Here is a 16,529-nt window from a genome sequence, read left to right as displayed (position 1 = left end):
CCCGTCCCTGTGCGTAGTGATCAAGTTCAATGTGTTGCAGCTCAAGTAATTCTTTTCAAAGACTTGTATAATTGAGTCTTTTACGACTGTCATTTCTCCATACTAATTGAGAGGAAAAGATTAAGTAGGTGATGTGATCTTTGTGAAGAAGAGAGGAAATTGAAGAAGTATAGTTTGTTTACCGAGAGAGTCGCAGATTTGGAAATGATCTGCCCCTGCCCATTGGTTGAGTGTCTGAGGTGACGAAGGGATTGTGATGAGGAGAACGATGAGGCAAAAGAGGGAAGGGGAGGATTTTGATACCATGAGACTATGAGAGAGAGAGAAACTGTCATTTCAAGAGGGTAAAATAGTCATTTCATATTATTAATAAATTTATTTTTAAAAGTTGTATGGAATAAGGTGAGACAATGTTGAATTAGTATGCTAGAATAAGATAAGTTGCTATTTAGTTACTATACCAAAATAAGGAGGTTTATTCTATAATAAGCCTATTCCTATTCTATAAGTGAACGAGAGTACCGGCTTTATAAGTAAAGATCTCATAGATAAGGGATATAAACTATTATCTAAAGCATTTCAACAAAAATGCTGATAAGATTAGCATTTTACTCAAGAAAACACTGATCTTATCAGCATTTTAAGTAAAATACTTAATAGTTAAATGTTTTACTTAGGACCGTAGTAAAATAGTCATATTTTAGTATAATAGGATTTAAGTTTGGGGGTAATCTATTTTGGTAAATGAATCAATAACTAAATGTATTTTGGGCAACAACAAAAGCAGATATTAAGAAGACCCAAGCTAATAAGTTTTAAAAAATAAAAATAATTATATGTAGACGTAGACCAATATTTCCTCCCATAATAAGATTTATACTATATAATATATAATATATAATTTAAAATATTATATTATTATTTTTTAGTCTTATCCGACTGAGCTTTGCTTGAGTAGGCTCTTGATCACACACAACTCGAAATTAATTTTGAGTCTAGTTTAGCTGATCAAGCTTGAATCAACTCAATTTTGAGCCAAAATTAATCAAGTTTTCCCAAGCCAAACACGAGTTACTTTTGCTAATTGAACACTTGCTTTTCTCGTTGCCCTTGCCATTCTCAAATTAAAATTTACTTTTACGGGAGGTAATTAAGTCTTTTTTACATCCTCATAATCGGCTGATAAATGATTGTAAGTTAGTATGTGTTACAAACCGGCTTCATCTGATGTGTAACAATTCTGGACCAGTTTGAGGACATGACTTTCGAAGAGAATTGCAGAGGATCTAGCCGTTTGATCTTGTTGAATTTTAAATATCTTTTCTTCTTTGAAGAGAGCTTTCCAACGAATCTAAGATCGCAAGGTTTAGATTGTTAGATCTTGAGATATTAGCAGAACAATAACCGATGGTCGGATGAATCATAGCTTGTTAGCCCTTCAATGGCTAGATAGGTGCTAGGAGAGCTTTTTGATGTAAAGGGTGAGAAGTACTATAGAAGAGGAGGATTATGAGTTAGAGGAAGCCGACCAAGGATTTAGGCGGTGGAAGAAAGGAGATGGGAGAGAGCACTAATGGCTAGAGCAAGAAGGAAGAAGATAAGGGCAATACTGTCGTTCCAATTATTAGATAAACTCCAATTAAGATTTTCTCCATATTTTTATAGAGGCTCACCCTTATAACTCAACCAACCAAATTAAACTCTAATAAACCAACAATTCTCGTCACAGTTCGTTCGAACGCACTCGATCATGTTCGAATGGGCCCATGGCTATTCGAACACGCAAATCACGTTCTCTGTTTTTGTGAACGCATGCAGGCGTTCGCATGTCCTGTTCGAACGCGATCTTTGGCATTCAAATGCACCCCTGACAAAAAGCTTTATTTTCTCAAACATAAATTAAATTAGATAAATATGCTCATCCCAATTAACCCAATATCACGAGTGGATCTAATTTGACCGAGTCATATCGGTATGGCTCGGGGTTAAGTGCTTAAATCTAAAGTATATAAAAATAAATTAAAATCTGGGCAAACTATTAAGGATATATTGTAATTTATATAAGATCTGAAATGGTCGAACTAAGAAAATCATGATGTCGTAAACCATAATATAGTCAATGTTTGTTTAGAGGGGACTAGATTTGGAGGACACAAACTATAGTTAGTTAAAAAACAAAAAACAAAAAACAAAAAAAAGGATCAGATTAGGATTAGATTGGTAGTTAGCATGACCCAGTTTGTCATGTCGCCTATCGAGTTGACCATCACGTTAATCACGTACACTAAACAAAAAAGAATCATGATCCTAATAAAAGTGATTGCAATTTCCCCCAATGTGTGTGACTTCTGCTTGAATAGAACAGTGATTACAAATGAGTATAATTTGCATACTAATATGATCCATTTACATAGACTAACTGTTAGTCAACTCAAGTTGACCTCATAGAATCTTCTCAGACAAAAAAAAAAGTAAATAAAAGAGGATTTATCATGGAAATTTGGCTCAAAACTTGATCCTATAAGCCTTTAGGCCTTTTAAGGATGATTTTGCTTATGAAACCAACTAAATGTGCACCAAAATTTTCAGCTCGAAATATAAATAATTTAGAACAAAATTAAGACCAAGTTTTAGCAGTTGCAAAAGGAGCAATATTGGCCAAATGTTGTAGTTTTCTATCAGAACTGAATGCTGCTGCAGAGATGGGCATTGCTAATATTCAAAAGAAGGCACTGAACAGGTAGGTTTTAGCAACTCTTTTATTACAAACAAACAAAAGAAGACAGAATATAGCCAGAATATAGCATAGAGTTAGCTACTATATATATATATATAATAGAAAGAAAGAGAATAATGAAAGGGAAAACAGCAGAAGTGTAAACATGCAATCCTTGCGCTTCAGGAAAAGAAAGAGAATGTACCTACTGAGCATAGCTCTCAGCTCAACGTCCTAAGAGTTAAAAGAGGGGGGAAGAGACAAAGAGTAGTTTCAGATCTTATGAAACTCAAATAGAACAGCTGACATCGTGTTCTGGTATCATGAGATTCTTGCATGCAGCCTCAGATGGTTGGACACGATCAAATATAATCCAACTGCACTATCTTTCTTGCAATATATTTTCCCAAATAGTCGAATCCATGGCAGTATAGAGCTTCAATCTCTGCCCGATGGCCCATCTCAATCATCGATGTCAACTCAGCTCTGTACACCTCCTTAACCCAAAAAATAGAACATAATTATAAAAGCAATATCAGATTATATTTTTTAGATCCATATAAATAAATTTTACGACTAATCTATTAGGTATTTCATCCATTAGCACAGGAATCACCTAAATATTATGAAGATATTTCATTCATATTATCAGGTTGAACTACATCAGTCAGATTATATTTCAATGAGTTTCATCTAAATTGCAGCTGGTTATACTAGTAAATCACTAAATCATTAAGCTCCAACAGGAGGACAAATCACCCAATCCAGTTTACGTCTCCAAATAAAGCGGGAGTTATCGATTAAGAGGGAAAAGCAGGATCCATGACAAATGCACTTCCTGAACCATTCAAGATATAACCCTTCTCCTATACTTTAGCTTCTCCATCTTCCATCCTCCTAGATAGGGAGATACTTGTAAATCTGGACCCGCCACCCAAACAAGCCTAAAAGGTCCAACAATTTGTTTTTTGGCAACCTAAACATTTAAATAATATTACAATAAAATGACAAAGTGAAGTCAAAAGGTAAAAGTCATGTGATTTATTGACAGGATTTTCTTCTCAAACTACATGTAGTTATTTTTTCACATTAGGCCTAAATGGTTTCGCTTTTACCTAAGCCATTTTCTTTATGCTAAGAGATCATAAATAGATGCAATAGTATTTATGTAATAATTGCTAAAAGTACCTGCAGCAATTTAGATGACAATAAACTCTTAGCTATCTGGAGATCACGTGGTTTCAGCTCAAGCAATGAACTTTGAGGAATAAGTTGCAGATCATCTTCTCGTAATCCAAGCCATTTAACATTGCAAGCTGAAAAAAAATCAGATTAACCAGTCAAATCTATTTGATAGTGTTGACATTTTCAAGAAAGATTTAAGGCAGAAAGTACCATATCTGTATGATTCCAAGCCCATACTTATGCTTCCATACTTATAGGTACATATTATAGCAAGTCCTGCAGGATTCCTGCAAAAACTTTATAATATATCTAACATGGTTGACTGTCTAATCAATAGAACAGGCCAGAGTTCTAAGGGCTCCACCAGTCCACCAAACCGAAGATTGGAATGTCAGGAAAATTCTGACTTAATCGGTGCAAGACAAACCTGTTCCAGATCATTCAAGACAAAATATGATCATGAATTAGAATAATAACCTTAAAGTAGCACTTGGACTCGTACCATCATAGCTTATACTTTAATAGTTATATTACATGCATAGTTGAAAACTTGTCTTTTTGCACCTGTAAAATATTAAGCCCTAGTTGCCCACAATATAAGTTGGATCAGTAAAAGGTATAATATGCCACTATATCAAGAAAATCCTGGTGAGCATTCATTAATTTTAAGGCCGCTTAACCCCTTCACCCATATGCCATTGCTTGAAGTTGGATTTTGTACAAAACATGCTAATTAAACTGAACTGCTAAACATTAAGATGCCAACCTGACAGAGATAAAAGGATGGTATCCTGAACATTTAGGATCATAGGTTTGCTTTATCTGAAAATTGACTGAATTCAGGTGTTTGGGTAGAGACAAGAGTTTAAGAAAGTAGCAATCAGATCAGAACAAATATGACTATTTGGTCCTTCAGTAAGTATTGTTAGATGTCAAGATCTTGGGAAATAGCAATTTTCTACACTAATTTATATTGGCATGCCAATTATGCAGTGAACAACATGGATAATTGCAATAATGTGATTTAGTTGGATTTAACCACTACAAGGAAGGATCTTATATCTCATAATTATGCTTGTAACTACTATCATAGGAACAATATTCATTTTTAGAGCTACTCTTTTCAGCACAGCTGTTCAGGAAATGAACATAGTGCACTAATCTTCAAATTAGCATGCCGATTTTATAGGTTACAAGATACCTTCATGGAATCATCTCCATATTATCATTATTTGACAAAGTCAATCTGATTGCATATTATTCATGCTCTCGGATCTTTATATCATAAATTCAAGATGACTAATTATTATTCATGCTTCCATACAGCGGTTGCTATCCAGATAAGTCCTGATCCGACAGTCATGTCATCAAAGGAATTTGGAATACCAACCGTGGACAATGGGAAGTCGGGTAAATTTCAATGTAAGTAATACAAGTGCATAATCTGCTTATTATTATATGTGACATCTGGAGTATGGAGTAAGAGTAAATAAACTTGCTTTTGAGGACTAGTACCTTGTGGCAATATCAGGATACCCTTTTGCGGTGATCAGAATGCACGGAATGTGGTTGAAAAAACAGTCTTCGGTCAGCCTTTGAAATATAGCATCCTGGTTTAAGCATAACTAACAATCATCTAGGAAAGTAGGAAAGGAAACTGCAGACAAGTACATAATGAGAAGAAAAAAAATTACCTTCTCTACTATGATTATATATCGAGCATCTGAATGGAAAACTAGTTTGCTCAACAAGTTTAGGTCTCCAGTTATAGCATGTCCAGCAGATCCAAGTTTGGAACAATCAATGCTCTCTTCTCCTGGTTCCTGGCTAACATTTTCTTTAGATTAACTAGTGAGTAATCAACTAATCCCAGACTTTGAAAAGCAAACAAGTTCTTCTCATCAAGACAGTCTTACACGAGGTTATGAATTGTTTTGCATGTATGAAAAGGCTTTTTTGTATTGTACTTATTGAGAAGAAACATTATTAAGCATGATAGTGAGAGAAAAAGTCCACCTGTAGCACCAGGCATCCCGCAATTGCGCCTCTGCTCGATGCCATGACTCCTAAACTCTGCCGAGTACAACGGAGCAAAGAAACAACATCTGCAAAAGGTTAGTTGCAAAGAGTTGAGAACTTATTCCAATATTCCATCATTTCATGAACTGAGAGAAAGGGGTAACAATAGTTTGGAACAACTAAGTGACCTTGAATAGTCCTATTAACCTGACGTTGAGAAGTAAAATACTCAGGGGAATCAGATATGAGTTTATAGAAGAGCTCCCTCTGTGTGACTAGCTTTCCCTCACTTAGAATCAGAAAGCAGATCTGCATTACCTTCCATACTGTAAAATAGGAAGACAGAGTTAACTAGATAAACCATGCACAAAAAGAAATAGAAGAGGCAATATACTAAAGAAAGACTCCCAGTTCCATCTCTTACCTCTGACGAAGGCTTTGGCATCGTTGGCTCTCATAAGAGACCTTCTACAACAGGAATAGGAGAGAAAGATTGACGAAACATCATTCAACAACCCACAACGTAGCCCACAATTATCAGATCTCCGGCTGATCTATTGTTTCAAAGGATTAATCAGAGAGGAAATAATGCACCATATCATGAGTTCATGACTAAATAATTAGAGAGGTAATAATGCACCTACTATATCATGTAACAATGGAGGATCAGATGTCAAAAAAAAATTTATCACAAGAAAGTAAGAAAAATTCAATAATCGTTTTGGTAAGTGGATTCAGGAGGGTTGAAACAAAGAGAAGAAGAGAGAGAGATATACAGAAGACATCAAATTAAGAGAAAGTTTCAGCTATAAAAGATAGTATACTATCGAGCCATCTACTTTTCTTGGAGCAGTGGGCCTTCAAACAGGAGCGGAGGAGGGAAACATTTAAAACAATACGCAACTACCAAAAAGCTCACTAGTGATTCAACTCACATGAGAATATGAAGCTTGCAAGAATGACATAGCCATTGAGACGGTGAGAATACTTTTAATTAAAACTGAGTAATTACAAATCATTGTAATCAAGATGTTCATTGCCGCCAACATGGGCTGTGCTGGTTGCATCTTGAATGTAAAGACATGGACCATGCTGCTTGGCATTTAAGTCTTACCATTGCAACAATTTCCAAGTAATTTTACAATGTAGTTCAACTTTCTTGTACTACAGACAATGATAAAAGCTCGCCGTTGATCCAATGGAACATTTTATCATTAAACGTGGCTCCTACAATTGTATTATACAACAACAAATGAACAATTCTGCAAAGATATTCACAATTCAACTCACATCAAAATTAAGTTGAACTACCAACATTTATAACTCAGACAAAAAGTCAAGATAAAGTTCTCTACATAGAAAAAAAAAGGGAGAGAGAGAAACCAGGGGGAGATGGGAAATGGCGGGAGTTGGGGAAGAGAGGGCAGTGAGGAAATTGAGCACAGCAACCTCGATTCTTGCTCGAACCTGCAAATGGATTCGAAGAGAATGGAAGCTAGGCATGATCGGAAGTGGATCAAAGTAGAAGAAGACGAAAAGGACAGTAGAGATTCTAATCCATAGATAGGAACCGAATAAGTGATTAGAATAGGAATGGATCGAATACCTGGGAAGGAGGGAGGATCTCGGCGGAGCAGAGGCGTTGATCGGCGTAGAAGAGTGACGATTTGATGAGATCCAAATCCATGGCGGCGGAAGTAAAAGCGCGGTGTCGAGTATAGCACTAGAAATAAATAGACTAGCCATTTTCTAATTTTTTTACATAATGGCCCTCAAAAACTTTCAGAATATAATAAATACCACTATATCATAAATAGAAGGTACTAGAAATAAATAGACCAGCCATTTTCTAAGGATTTTTTACATAATGGCCCTAAAAAACTTTCAAATATCATAAATACCACTATATCAAAAGGTACTAGAAATAAATAGACTAGCCATTTTTCTAAGGATTTTTTACATAATGGCCCTCAAAAACTTTCAAAATATCATAAATACCACTATATCATAAATATAAGGTACTAGAAATAAGTAGACTAGCCATTTTTCTAAGGATTTTTTACATAATGGCCCTCAAAAACTTTCAAAATATATTCCACTATATCATAAATATAAGGGCAAATTAAAGTTTAAAGTCTTTATAGTTTGGCTTGATTTTAACTTACTCTTTTTTATCCACCCTAATTTATAACTATTAGATTTTCAATCTAAAACTAGTAACGGAATTGATGGAATCAATATAGTTCATCGATCATCTTCCACCATAAGTTGCTAAATGACTAAATTACCCTTACCAATCTAAAATCAAAATTTTGTCTGAGACACGCGTACGATAACTTTAAAGTGAAGTTCGAATTAAAATTACCGTAAGATAGGGTACGGATGACAATAACGAAATTTGAGTAACATTTAGAGATGTTCAAATAGTTGGAACCTAACGGCAAATCTAAAGAAGATTTCAACTTGCCTGCGAACAAAATCACATTTCACTTCAAAGAGTAGATGTAATTATCGATTAATTACTTAACTAAGTTTTAGTTATTATATATTTACATTCGAAAGTACGAGATAAACCATCATAAGCATGTTGGAATAGATAAGAAACAAATTGATGAACTATGATCAAGGCTTGAGAATGTTAAGCTAGAAACAAGGAATTATTCTTTCATATATGCTGATAATTGAAATTTGAAGTAGATTTCTACAACATTAGGTATACTCTTGATCTAGAGGCAAGAACTTGTGTTATAGAATTTGAGATTTAATTGGAATCCTATGTAAACATGTCAGGCAATTGAATATATATGTGCAAAAAGAAGAATTTGAGGGTTATGTGCATCAGTATTATTTGAAGGATATCTATATGATAGCATATAGTTTCATAATTGGATAAGCAGTAATAATGAACTAATAGCTCCATCTGTTTATTGGAATGCACATGAGAGACTAAGAAAATTAAAAAGAAGAGAATCAGAGCTAATAAGTTGTATTTCAATTTCTAAGAGGAATAGATACATAGTTTGTATAATGTTCTTTTAAAACATGTATAACCAAAGAGGGTATGAGAACTTAGTGCACCATAATTCAAAATTGGTGAAGAATAACAAGAATACTCAGCCATCTAGAGCTAGATCTCAATTGTCTCATTTTACACTATCTTACCATGTGTCTCTGGTAGTGATGAAAATGATTCAAATATGGATTGGATAATGCTCAAACCATATTCATATTCATATTTTTACTTCGAATATGAATACTGATATGGATATTTGACGGGTAACAAAATATAAAACTATATCCTAACTGAACGGATACAAATATTTTTTAGATCTAGATCAAATATTAAACGGATACGAATATGAATTAGATACGAATACGAATCTTAATCGGATACAAATACAAACTGAATAAGAAATCAAATCATAATTGTATATAAATACAAAAATGAATCTATTACTTAGCATCTATATATAAGATTACCATGTTCATACTTAGATATAGAGTAAATGCCAATAGAACGAAGAGTAGATAATATAATATAAAGTTTGTTAGAAAAAAAGAAGATAATAGAATGTAAATAGGTAATAGAAAATTATAATGTAATCTCCAATATTTGTATGTCTCTGTATGATTGCTCCATATCTCTCACCCCACTATCTTCATAATTGCATATAAGTCTAATTTGTTCAATGCTATTCAATTTTATTACCTCCTTCTTTCTTTCGCTACTGTCATCTTCCTACCCATATATATAAGGAAGATGGTATTTCACTTCCCAACAACTTGAGTGATCTTTCTATGTTCATATTAATCACATTTTTGTTTGTTCATACTAATCTGGAATACTTAGAATTAAACTATTGCTAAAAATTAGAACTACTCATCTACTCCTAAAAATTAGAATTACTAAGTCAAACCTATGTACAGATCAAATTAGAACTACTACAAAGTCAAAGACATAAATAAAAATACTTGCCTGAGATGAGGAAGAGAGATGATGATAGCGTCGGACGGTCGGAGTTGTCGGAGTCACCAGAGTTGGTCTAGCCAGGGAGCGCTGCTGTCTACTGGTGTCGATGGAGAAGATAGTTGGGTCTGGAAGGGGATCACTGTTGGTATCTGTCCGGGGAGCACTACTAGTGTCGGTCCAGGCGGTAGGGATCGAGGCGAAGCTACCCGGTGACGATGGTGGTGATCGGAGGGTTCGAGAAGGGGAAGGAGAAGGGGGGTGATGCCGTGACGTGCGGTGATACGATAACGGTCCCTAACCCAATTCATTAGAGAGAGTGAAGCGAGGCCGCAGGCGTCGATGGATTGCGGGAGAGAGTTAGGAAGAGAAAAGGGAGTGCATTGGCTTGACGGTGAAGAGATGAGGAGTTGAAGAATGAGGACTATTGACTAGTTACTAGATAGGGTAATGGGTCGAGTTAGATTTTAAGGGTAGCGTGATGTTTGTTACTTGTTAGAATGTTAGTATAATATAGTATACGGGTGTTTGGATATCCGATATCCGAATTCCATATTCATATCCGTATCCGAATCTGAACCGAGTAAAATATCCGATCCAAGGCGGATTGGGTAGTAGGTCAAATTAGATAAAATCCAATCCGTTTTCACCTCTTGAGAGAACTCTCAGGTCCTAACATCAATACCTCAGCCAACAATATTAACAACACCTTAAGCTCCAACATTATCATCTAATACACCTTTTAAGACATACCATATATTAGTGTTTTATTTTATTTTTATTTGTTTGGTCCTTGTTATTTTTATTGCTACTAATACTATATGCATTTGGAGCCTCCTCTAAATATAGGATCAAGATTTTAAAAATTGCAGTGGCTTGACTACTAGTACAAAAGAAAAAATAATCTCCAAAAATATGAAATGTAAAATCTAATTTTAAGATTCATTGGAGAGTTAGCTTGAATGTTTATGAAACTATGAAATATAATATTAGTAATATTGAGTGTGGCCATTAATAATTGTGTGGGAGACATATTTATATTTTTATTTTTCTGCATAGTATCTCTATCTTGTGACACTATTGGTTATATGATTCAAATAATTTATATTTAATAGTAATGCAATCGATTGTTCTAATATTGTTATGTTACTATATAATTATAAGATTATTATGTAATACTTATGTTGCAAGCGTAGAGCTCTATGATACTCAATATATATATATATATATATATATATATATATATATATATATATATATATATATATATATATATATATATGCATTCTTGTGTTACAATAATTTGTTTATAACATAATTCATAATTTTATACTTGTTTATTTTTAAGAAAATTTGCATATAATATCTTGTCTCTTAACGAAATTATGGTTTACACCTTATATTTTTACTATTTACAAATCGAGCCTTATAATTTAGATAATACATACAGAAAATACCGTACTGTTAGATATATTAGTTAAACTTAACTAAACATCTAGGTTATGTTAACTATACTAAAAAAAATTATGAAAATACCTTCAACTAAATCATACTAAGGGCATTTTGGTTAGTTTATAAATAAAGGCATTTTAGTCACTTTAGAAATGAAATATCTTTACTTAACAAAATATTTTTACGATGTTAGTTTAAATATAACCCAGGGTATTTTATATACATTTGTAAATAGTGAAAATATAAATTGTAAAGCGTAATTTCGTTAAAAAGTAAAGTGTTATATATAATTTTCCTTCATTTTATTATTATTACTTACGAAAATATGATTAATATGATATAGGGATGAGACCTCAGAATATAGTCACACGAGATATGATTTGATTGAAATGGCTTGATCATCCTTGCGTTAATTTTAAATAATTTTTTTACTAATTATTAATGCTCATTTTCTATATTATTTAGTTGACATAAATATGCTATCAATTCTTAAATAATGTATTATTTTTTTGTCAAAATTTTTTCTCATTTCACTCATTTTATTATGCAAATTAACTTTTTATAGACTAATTTAACATCTTTAGCATAAATAACAAAATAACATAAATAAAGCAACATTAATTATCAATTACAAACATGGTAGTGTTGGTGTCCTAGACCTAAATAATATGAATGATATGTTTAGTTTGTTAATGAATGATTTCATCATTTTGTACCTTGAGTACTTATATTAGTGGATCATTTGAGTTGATGACTTAAATTGTAAAATTTCACAACGGATAAATTTGTTTACTCTTAAATATTCTTTATCAATTACGCACTTTTTAACCACGAGTTATAAATTTGTTATAGTACGTATAATAAAACATATGTGATATGCATATAATATGTGTTGTGTTAATTATTAGGAGTTATAATTAATTTGTACAAATTATATGTTATTAATACATAAATAATTTTATGATATGGAGATGTTGTAAAATAATCCTGATAATATTTAAAGTATGCATGACATATTTTAAATGATTTTAACACATGAGACATGCATATGAATTAATATCCTAACTTTTTAATATATGAGATTATGAACTTAATTTAATATTAATAGAGAAATATGTTTAAGTCCAAAGCCCAAATATAGGCTATTAAAATAAAGGTATAAAAAATGAACTAAAATTGGAGAAAGAATTGTGGAGTTCTAGGCTAAGAATAAAATATTTGATTGTAAAGGAAGCTAATTAATTTTCTGCTCAAATTAATTATTGTTGCCCTAATCTTATGCTTATATAAATCCCTCACATTAATAGCCAAAATTATCAATTTTTAGAGTTTTTTAAAAAATATTTTTTTTCTCTCCTCCTCCTCTCATGTGTTGAGAAATAACTTTAATTAAAATGCTAGAAAATTTTTAAAAATGGTTTAAACTAGGATTAATGTTCTACTTGTTAATATTTTACTAGTCTTAGAGATACAAGTATTTTTTAATTTTTTGGTAGATACCTAAGGAGACTTGTTATTTGAAGAGCTAAATCACAAGAACCGTTGAAAAAGAAGGAAATGATAAACATAGCAACTTGTCCCAACTAAAGCTTTGAAATTAATTCTCTATATTTTCTTAATTGTAGCTACTTTCATGTCTAATTTGATAATTTTTTACATCATCCTTAGTAGTACTTTTGTCCCACGTTAGGATCAAATCATTCAAAAGAGCTATAAGTTATATCATTTAATATATCATCTTTATTAAACTCTCTCTACGTAGCAATATAGCCTTCAAATAATATCATATATGATTATGAAAAGTCAAAATGCAAAAATAAAAAGTATAACACAAATATTTGAGAGATATTTTTTTTATAGTAGCATAACACAAACAGATAGTCATTTGTACTATTGTTTACTTAAGATGTTCTAGACTTCAATAATAAACAGTTATATATATATATTGACATAACGAAAATATTACTAGTTATACTATTTTACTAAAAAATTTAATTTTCATTGATATACGTACAAAGATGAGAGGATTGTAACAATTTATTATATTAACTGGTTTAGTATTTTACCCGGTTGAGATGATAGACTATTTAATGTGTTGAAAAATAGCTATATTACAAAAGATAAACCAAATTCCATATCAAAATCATAACTTAAATTTATTTAGTGTATAAATAAATGGATATAAATTTTATTTATATCATGATAGAAATATAAAGTCAAATAATTTTCTACTTATAATAGTATCTCTACCATTAAAATAATCTATTAAAATTTTATATTATACAATGTTTATCTCTTATATTTAAGAGATCTACTTAGGTAAAATTCTCATGAATTTGACACTTTTTTATGATTGTATAACACAAATAGATAATTATTTATACTGCAGTTTATTTAAGATGTTTTAAAGTTCAATAATAAAAATGTATATATATATTGTTAATATAAAAATTAAAATGCAAAAAATTAAGTGTCACTAGTGGTTCTCTAAAAAAACACTAGCAAATTTAAGTATATCAACATAACAAGTACAAGATATTACTAGTTATACTATACCACTTAAAAAATTAATTTACCTACATGTACATATTAAGATGAGAGGATATGAATAATTAATAACATTAACTAATTTAGTACTCTGTCCTATTGAGATGATAGATTATTTAATGTGTTGAACAATAATTATATTACAAAAAATAAACTAAAATTCACACCAAAATCATCAAGACCTAAATTTATTTAATGTATGAATAATCAAATATAATTTTACTTATATCATGGTAGGAATGTAAAGTCAAATAATTTTCTACTTATGATAATGTGAGAGATCATAAATTTAATTCCTCATAAATGAGGGTAAGACTACGTATGTATCCCTTTTTTCGATCCTACTTAGCTACTTATGTAGGATTCTTATAGATTTGTGGCACCCTTTTTTATAGTAGTATAACACAAAGAGATAGTTATTTATAGTACAGTTTGCTTGAGATGTTTTAGACTTCAATAGTAAAAAGTTATATATATATACTTAAACCAAAATATAATTTTTTTTAAGAGTTATCATTATTTTTTTAAAAGAGCACTAGAAAATTTAAATTTATTGATATAATAGAGACAAGATATTACTAGTTATACAAAAAGAATTAATTTTTATGCACATATATATTAAGATGAGAGAATATGAATAATTTACTATATTAGTTAATATAGTTTTTTTTTTCAGTTGAGATAATAGACTATTTAATGTATTGAACAATAGTTTTATTATAGAAGATAAATTAAATTTCATATCAAAATCATCAAAACCTAAATTCATTTAGCATATCAATAATAAGATATAAATTTTATTTACATTATGGTAAGAATATAAAGTCAAATAATTTGTAGCTTACGATGATATCTCTACCACTAGGATAATCTATTAAAAATTTTATGGTATATAATGTTTGTCACTTGTATTTAATAATCTTGAATTCAAATTTTAGAAACAATCTCATTTTAAAATGAGGGTAAGGCTGCATACATCTTCCTTCCTAAACACACTTAGTTAGGATTCTTATAGATTTGTGATACTTTTTTTTATGATAGTATAACACAAATAGATAGTTATTTATAATATAGTTTATTTAATATATATATCATCGATAAGAAAAACTTAAATGCAAAAAATTGAGAGTTACTAGTGGTTATCTAAAAAAGCTCTTGCAAATATAAGTTTATTGATATAATAAAGATAAAATATTATTAGTTAGATTATTTCAGTAAAAAATTAATTTTTATGCACATACATATTAAGATGAGAGGATATAAATAATTTATTATATTAACTAATTTAATATTTTATTTAGTTGAGATGATAAACTATTTAATGCATTGAACAATGGCTATATTACAAAAGATAAAATAAATTTTATACCAAAATCTTCGAGACCTAAATTTATTTAGTATATCAATAATTGAATACAAATTTTATTTTCATACGAATGTAAAGTCAAAAAAGAATTCACTTATGATGATGTCTCTACCATTAAAATAATTTATTAAAAATTTATCGTATATAATATTTGTCACTTGTATTTAAGAGATTATGAATTTAAATCTTAGAAACAAATGGTAATGTTGTATGCATCTCTCTTCCTATACCCGATCTAGGTATAAAGAGAAAGATATAAGCATTTAAATAATTTAAAAAAGAATAGTTAGTGGATGAAATAATATCATTTGTAAATATTTAGTAAAATATATGGTTCAATTTGCAAATATTAAAAATACTAGGTATAATCACAAATATGTGAAAAGGCAAGATGTTAAATATAAATTTTCTTATTCTTAATTAACTTGATTATTAAGACTCCAAATATATCATCTTTTTTATAAATCTATTATTGAGATTATCACTCTAGAATAGTAAATAAATAGTTCATATTCTAGTTGTTATGCTATGATATAATAATATATATTAATTATTTGATAAAAGCCAAAGAATTTGTGGATAATCTTAAATAGAAATTAATTCATAGGTCACTAACAAACTCAACAAATTAGTAAAATTAAAAGAGATTAGTAAAATAAAAGCCACAAAGATAATATATAAGATTTCATTCGTCTATTAAAAAAATTATATATATATAAGGTTTATAAAATCTTAATTTAATATAATATTAATATCTAAAAGTGTTTGACGACGATCATGTTGTTATAGAATCGAGCAAAAAGTGATACTAATAATAGTGTAAAAAATTGTTAATTCTAATATGAACTTAGTAATATCTTTAATAGCTTTTACAAAAAATAAGGTGAAAATAAAAATTATCTTCCACACTCATACTTCACGCTTACCTAAAACTCATGCAATACTAATCTATTGCCATCAAAGAAACTAAATCAAACTTTTAATTAGTCATTTTATAAATAAGATTTCAAATACTATTACTCATAAAGTCAAATATAATATTTAAAGTTCAATGGACAAAATTCAACGTAGCAATTGATCCAATTAGAAACTGGACCGCGATTTTTTTGCGCTAAAAACGAGCCAAATTTTAATATACATATACATGTATTCACATTAGATATTCTTCACTAAACGACCTAGTGAGTCAATAATTAGATATAAATTTTATTTAAATTATGTTAGGAATGTAAAATTAAATAATGTTATATTCATAATGGTATCTCTACTCTACAATA

At 30.3% G+C, this 16,529-nt stretch overlaps 1 protein-coding gene across 2 annotated transcripts; it reads right to left on the bottom strand.

The window, feature by feature from the left end:
- Nucleotides 1-2,741: 2,741 nt before the first annotated feature.
- LOC140768344 (meiotic recombination protein SPO11-2) lies at nucleotides 2,742-7,659 on the bottom strand. Of its 2 annotated transcripts, none has more exons than XM_073108600.1 (11): nucleotides 7,527-7,659; nucleotides 7,304-7,387; nucleotides 6,345-6,474; nucleotides 6,109-6,246; nucleotides 5,918-6,006; nucleotides 5,596-5,724; nucleotides 5,417-5,511; nucleotides 4,266-4,328; nucleotides 4,112-4,188; nucleotides 3,905-4,032; nucleotides 2,742-3,213 (listed from the first exon to the last, which is right to left on the bottom strand). In XM_073108600.1, the coding sequence occupies exons 1-11, from the start codon at nucleotides 7,605-7,607 to the stop codon at nucleotides 3,079-3,081; spliced, it is 1,149 nt and encodes a 382-aa protein (XP_072964701.1). In that variant the 5' UTR covers nucleotides 7,608-7,659; the 3' UTR covers nucleotides 2,742-3,078. The 2 variants fall into 2 exon arrangements, with proteins under 2 accessions (XP_072964701.1, XP_072964708.1); XM_073108607.1 differs by having other exon boundaries at nucleotides 2,742-3,210.
- Between the last annotated feature and the right edge of the window lie 8,870 nt (nucleotides 7,660-16,529).

The sequence above is a fragment of the Typha angustifolia genome, chromosome 2 (assembly GCF_048772165.1).
Source record: "Typha angustifolia cultivar Huaian chromosome 2, ASM4877216v1, whole genome shotgun sequence".
Classification (NCBI taxonomy): Eukaryota; Viridiplantae; Streptophyta; class Magnoliopsida; order Poales; family Typhaceae; genus Typha; species Typha angustifolia.
This window is presented reverse-complemented; position numbering and strand designations above follow the sequence as displayed.